Source organism: Mytilus trossulus, chromosome 8 (assembly GCF_036588685.1).
Source record: "Mytilus trossulus isolate FHL-02 chromosome 8, PNRI_Mtr1.1.1.hap1, whole genome shotgun sequence".
In the NCBI taxonomy this organism is placed as follows: domain Eukaryota; kingdom Metazoa; phylum Mollusca; class Bivalvia; order Mytilida; family Mytilidae; genus Mytilus; species Mytilus trossulus.
The window spans coordinates 41,079,296-41,086,861 of NC_086380.1; the positions used below are offsets into that span (position 1 = coordinate 41,079,296).

General features: G+C 29.7%; 1 protein-coding gene across 1 annotated transcript; it reads left to right on the forward strand.

Moving 5' to 3' along the window:
• The first annotated feature begins 604 nt into the window (after window positions 1-604).
• LOC134727671 (uncharacterized) lies at window positions 605-1,942 on the forward strand. Its single transcript, XM_063592051.1, has one exon. It carries the CDS (start codon window positions 605-607, stop codon window positions 1,940-1,942), a length of 1,338 nt encoding a protein of 445 aa, XP_063448121.1.
• Window positions 1,943-7,566: the final 5,624 nt, after the last annotated feature.

The window sequence follows — 7,566 nt, forward strand, 5'->3', positions numbered from 1 at the left end:
AAACATCCTTAACAAAGGTTTTACCTATTGTTCTTGATCATGATATCATAAGGTTTCTTTCTCGTCACGTAGTTATAACTAGAAAACATTTGCCAATAAACAAACATTTTGACATCTCGATAGTATGCAAGCACCATTTATATTATTGTTGTAGATCTTAACCTTGCAGCCACAATATTGTCGAGTTGGATAGCAAATCCTTATATTTTTATTTATATTTTTATTCTTTTTCAGGTGACAAGAACAATTATATTTGAATGTCAAAACAATGACATTTTCACAGTCCATACGTAGGAGTCAGTTTCCTATAAATTGCCAGCTCTGTGAAGTTGATCCCAACATCCAATGGAAATGCCAAGACTGCAATCTCCTTATGTGTCAGACATGAAATGATAAAATACATCCAAAATTTAAAAATGCTTGTAAACATAGGATATGTGATGTAAAAGAAGTTGGTATTATCAACGAAGAACAAGATATAATCATAGATTTCTCCAACATTCCGTGCCAGATACACCAGGGTCAAGACTGTTGCGTTTTCTGTAAAGCTTGTGATTACTTAATTTGTGCAACTTGTGTTTCAACAACCCACAATGGACATACAATGGGGGAAATAAGGGAGTTTTATGAAATAAAAATGAACACTGTAAGTGAGGTCAAAACAGACAGTAAATTTAAACAAAGACGATTAAAAGAGGATGAACTATCTTTGGCTAGAATAAATAGATATAAATCAGAAAGTTACATTAACGCTAAGAAAGATATTATATCCCAAACGACAACTCTAACGGATGCTGTTGCTTTGTATTCAAACAAACTTCTTTCCGATCTTGAACGAGATCATCAATATATAACAAAAGCTTATGATGAAGATAAAGAAACTATACAAAATATGAAAATAAAGATTAACAAGAATATTACTGAAATTGAAGATATTTCACGTACTACAGATGCAGCAAAATTCTTCAAACAATTTGAAAATTTAACCTTAATGGAAAAGGATTTACCATCACTCGCATTCCCAGATAACATAGTAATGAAATTTGACTCAGGGAAGATCACGCAGTCGAATTTTGGTTCATTGCATAAAATGAAGAAAATTCCGAAGTGTGAAATCATGCTTGAAGCATCAAAAGAATTTCAAACAGAGTTAAAATGTATCCATTATATTGCAGTAGATAACAATAACTCCTTCTGGATAACTGACTTTGAATCATCCGTGTTGCAGAAAATCAAACATGACGGAAATCATCATGAAATATTGCATAGCTTCGACATTAAGGCTTACGGGATGGCTATAAATAGTTCCAATGATCTCCTTCTTTGCATTGGAGATTCGAAAATACTACAGATAAAGAATGGGGCGAATGATATAAATGACTCTAAATATAATGTCACGCCTTTTGATGCAGTCGCTATCCATATCACTAGAGAAAATGTAATAGTATGCGGGGGACACACACCAGCTGTCATTGTTATGGATCTAGTGGGGAAAAGGCTAGCTGTCTACAGACATAACAATAACATACCCCTCTTCAATCATCCATTGAATGTAACATGTACAAAGAATGGTAACATTTTTGTTCTTGATTTTAACGCGGAAGCAGAAACATGCAAAGTTGTAGTGATCGGAGCTGCGATGAAAATACTAAATACGTATGAAGGAAGAAAGGACATAAATACAAGGCGTCCATTAAAGTCTATTAGAATAGCAACAACCCCAAAAGATTATGTAGTAGTCATAGATACTAACAATAGCCTATTGCATGTTTTGGATAGTGATGGACAATTTATCACATGCTACAAGACTGAAGATGTAGGAATATTTAATCCTGTTTCTTTGGCTTTCAATTCTGAAGGACAACTGTATATTGGATGTCATCCACCTGAAAATAGTTTCGACAAGGCAACACTGTATGAGGTGAACATTTATGAGTACTAATTTTGATATAGCAATGATTAATATCATATGCTAGGGTGTTCTTCTTCATTCTAACAAATTTCAGTGCTCATAGAGAATATCATCAGTATATGTTTTGGCATCTAAGAATGTATCTTATTAAGCTGGAATAAATCTGTATGATTTGGCAAAGTTAAATCGAAAATATTTTTGTCCGCATACAAACTTAATATTTTACTCAATTGGTATCTGGGAAGTGTGTTAGAAAATATCATCATGCAATGCAACACTGCATACTCTAGACTAGTTTTTTTGTGATTCCTCTAATAAAAAATCACAATGTCAAAATCGTCTTGAATATGTTAAATCGAGATCTTGTATGAGTTAATCGATGCAATATCCGTAGAAGTAATGGGGTTCCAACAGTATAATTAATATCAGTACATTTAAACATGATAGCAGAATACCTCCAGTGTCACTTTGAATGATGTTCATATTCGATATGCATTGACAAATAAATTGTAAAAAAGAAGATGTGGTATGAATGCCAGTGAGACAACTATCAACAAAAGACCAAAACAAACATTAACAACTATAGGTCACCATACGGTATTTAACAATGAGCAGAGCCCATACCGCATAGTCAGCTATAAAAGGCCCCGTTATACAACGTAAATTAATTCAAACGTGAAAACTAACAGCCTTATTTATATACAAAAAAGAAAGCAAAACAAATATGTAACACATAAACAAACGACAACCACTTAATTACATGCTCCTGACTTAGGACAGGCACATACATAAATAATGTGCCGGGGTTATATACATGTAATCGGGATCCCAACACTCCCTCTAACCTAGGACAGTGGTATAACAGTACATTATAAGAAAGAACTATAACAATCAGTTAAAAAAGGTTTAACTCATCAAATGGACAAAAATGAAAGTAGACGGTGGCCGGGTACTTATACATTCAGACACAAAAAGACACAATGAACATATCTGAGAGTACTCGCAGTTCTCTGTCAGCTAGTTCAAAGCCACTAACAACTATTGAAAAATCCATGCATCTAAGACAAAACAATCAATCCGTACACTTCCAACATCCAATTGATTGAGTGTAAAGACGTCATAAACAGCCAGAAAAAAAACATGACCCTGTGCAAAGCCAAGTTACAGGTATAGACAGTTTGTAGATCCATGAATATGTATATGTATATAACATACTAGTAATATTTAGTTAGCGTTTAATCTACTGATAACAAAATCAGTATTCAATGATCTTAATACATTGTTGAATAGGTAACCTTTAAGAATAAGTTTATTTAAAAGAACGACAAGTTTACATGGATCATTTCTAAATTTCCGGGCACGGTTAACAACATTTCCGTAAAAATGAGGATGTGCTATCCCGTTTGAAATAAGTTTTCTACAGGTACAACCAAACTTCAAAACCAAATCTTTATATATATGGAAAAGTTTAGTAAAGATTTTATGTAATTTATGGTAACGATATCCCTGTTTTAATAATTTACCAGTTATTCATAGGCTGCAATCGTTAAAATCAAGAACGTCACAACAGACGCGGGCATAGCGAACAAGTCCTATGATAACAGACTTCTCCTTATGAATTTTCTCTGATTTCACCTTTTTTATTTTTTTTTACTTTTTTACTTTTTTAAAATCAATGATTAACAAATAATGTGAGGTTATTACACAAGGATTATAGAAAGGTCTCTTTTTGGTGACCAATTTAAGAACAAGCTAAAAATAAAGTCAGCGACAAGACTTTAAAGGTTTTAGATCGGAGACATGCACAAATAATAAAGAAGATCCGGTACTATTTCCAGCGAGATTTATAACTATCCACCAGAGACAAAATGACGTCAGCAACAATAGTTTATATTCACATATCAAATAATTAAAGGTGTGTAAGTTTTAGTCTATAGTTAATGATAAGTAATAAACGAAAAGCAAGTTAATTTTATTGCATATTGAAGATTTTGTTCTCTTTATTGGTCAGTTTTGGTCAGCTTTCATTCTTTAATCATCACCTTATGCTGGTCTGAAATAAAGAAAAGAAATATTTGTCTGTTTCTGAAAATATTATTCAAGGATATATCGTTTTAACAAAACGTTTTAAACACAAGTTTTATGGAATGAATAGACAATTGTAAAGAGCAATTTATCTGTATTAATGATTTTCACAAAAACCAAGGCAAAAGTTCATATTGAATATAATATGTTTTTCGGAAAATATAAGTCCATGGATGATAAAATTCCTTCATTTTTGCAGGTCTAAATCTATGATTTATTTTTATTTACATTATATAAGAATGTAAAGAAAACTGGTATAATACAAACTAAAGACACAGACTCGTTAAACACATAAAATATTATAGCGAAGTTTAAGGTAGGATACTCGTCGATGACTTTATATTATGTAACTATCGTTTTTGTACAAAACCAATATTGCAAGTGTAATTTTGTAATATGATATGTGAATCTTGTACATTCAACACATTCAAGTAACGGTGTAACATGTTTTATAATTGCATTAAATCTCTTTTGTTAGAAACCAGGTTATAGCTAAAATAAAAGCTTTTTCATTTTTCATCGCCCATTACTAAATCTGATGAGGCGAAAGATACGAAATGAACATTCAAACCTATAAGTGCCATTACGCCCTTTTTTCGTACATCTACTAAAATAGTTTCGTGAAAAACAAACATTAGAATTGCGTCATTTGGTCTGTTACTGACTATTTCTGAAGTGTATGAACATACAACAATCTTTGTTAGCAATTCATTGCATTAACTTTTAGAAAGGGGGATGCAATGGGTTTTTTGTCTTGTCACTTGACAATGCTATAAAAGAGAAAAGCATATATTTTTTTAACAATGTTTAACTTAATGTAACTTTTTAGAATAATGGCAATACGATTTTTCTTTCAAGATTGAAAATCAAGATAAAATAGCATAGCCCCATCCTGCCGATTTTAAAGAAAATGACTGTTTACCTATAATAAAAACAAATGTTGATCCTTTGATAGTGGAAAGGGTTAAGAACAGACGAAGAGGGCAAAACAAAGAAGTATACATGCAACAAATAACCATTGTTAATACAATGTGAAATAATAAGAATATATATTCGTTTGATTTCAAAAATCGTATTCACGAATGTGATTGAATTTGATTTGTTTAAAAGTTTAATGAATATTTTCCAGACCATACACGTATATGACCATATGGGTATATACTCATATGGTCGGGTTAATTAACAAGTGTATTTTACATAGTTTAAAACAGTCATTTTATTAAAGTTTAATAATACATAAAGATTAATTAAATGAAAATTACAGTTTCATACACCATATTTTACTCACTATTTGTAAGTACATTTTTTTACCATGAGCATATGTCAAAATCAAATGCACATATTGTAAAAGAAAGTTCTGTTACTTTATGTAAACCGGTTGTTAAGAGGGCTTCTGGTGATTTCCCACGTTTATTTTGTAAAGTAGATGACATCACCGACGGTGGCATATTTCATTTATGTTGTATTATGAATATGGTGATATACAATTAGAGATGATCATTTTATAATTGAAACGTTTCTAATGCATATTTGAAAAAAACTATATGGTCCGGTCTTTTAATAACCAAACAAGTATATACTCATATAGTCCGATACGCGTACAGTCGGACCATATGAGTATACGCATATGGTCATGACAATACGCGTATTGTCCAAATACTCATATGGTCAGAAACAAATATATATCACACATAATTCCCTTCGTTGTACTGTAAATTTACCAAATGTGTTTTTTTAAGGGGGGATTGAAATATTTATAATAGGCAACAACATAAGTAAACGTAAGTCTGAATCTAAATAAGGAAAATAATGATCTTACGCAAGTAATTTTGTATGCTCTGTACACACTTATTTGACACTTTGTATCGTTCTTGTTGTTTCGTCACAACACAAACCAATCGTCCTAACAGGAAAGAATTCCATATAAGTAAGTAAACGAATATATAAAATAAAAATATTTACCGGCAATTTCTAAAGCAGTCCAGAAGATCCTTTCCTGAAATTATTAGAACAGAAAAGAGTTCAGCAACATATTTATAAAATTAATTTTCGTAAAAAAAATATTATAAGGAACAATACATTGTGATAAATAAGCTTTTTAATGAACTGTCTCCGTATAATGTTATGTTTTATTGTAATTAATAAAAGCAATACTTTGTAATATACCAAAATTTTAATTTACGTTGATAAATGATTGAGTTTTACAATTATTAAGTTGTGGTAATGTAGATCAAACTCCAGAAATGTGCATATCAAACAAAATTAAACTGCACCGAACAAAATTGTAAAATACCCACCTGTAAAACCTACGTGTTTACAAACATTTACACACCTCCCATTTATAGCAGCTGTAATTAAAAATAATTATTATATTAGGTTAGATTTGTAGGTTATCAATAACAGCAGCATTTTTTTAATACATTTCGATATCTTATAAACTAAATGAGATATCTTAATAACAAAATGAGATATCTTTTATATTAATTGAGATAGCTGATTTATTAAATAAGATATCTCCATAAATTAATAAGATATCTCTATAAGTTTATAAGATATCTCTATTAATTAATGAGATATCTTATAAAGTATGTATTTAAAACAAATCTTTATAAAGAAGTAAGATATCTTATATACTTTATAAGATATCTTATTAACTAATAGAGATATCTCATTAACTTATAGATATATCTTATGAACCAATAGAGATATCTTATAAACTTTTGGAGATATCTTATTAACTTATAGATATATCTTAATAACTTATAGAGATATCTTCTAAACTAATAGAGATATCTTTTAAACTTTTAGAGATATCTTATTAACTTATAGAGATATCTTATTTAATTTGTTATAAAGATATCTTTTTAACTTATAGAGATATCTTATTTAATTTGTTATAAAGATATCTTATTTAATATATAAGATATCTCCATAAGTTAATAAGATATCTCTATTAGTTTATAAGATATCTCTATTAATTTATAAGATATCTTATAAAGTATGTATTTAAAAGATATCTTTATAAAGATGTAAGATATCTTATATACTTTATAAGATATCTTATTAATTAATAGAGATATCTTAATAAGTAATAGAGATATCTTATTAACTTATAGATATATCTTATAAACTGATAGAGATATCTTATAAAAATAAAAGTTATCTTAATACTTAATAAGATATCTTGTTAAATAAATAAGATATCTTCAAATTTGAAAAAATATAAAAACGGCGTGCCATACTTTCATCTATTGCGATCATCGGTCAAAAACACATTGTTTTAAACAACTGACACATAATTGCTGAATAATTAGAGAATAATCCAGATGAATAGGTCTTTGCTTAAAATATGCATTAGTAGAAAAGTGTTTTTTAAATATCAAAGCAATATGAAGAGATACTTACGAATACATACTACTCGGATGCACTCACTCGAAGACGGAGTACCATTTCCTGTAGAGTACCAAAAGTCATATTTTTAAAATTGGTTTCAGCTATATATATACTATTGCGCTAAAACATTTTAGTTTAAACAATATTTTATTCAAAAATTGAATTGGATTGGGCAA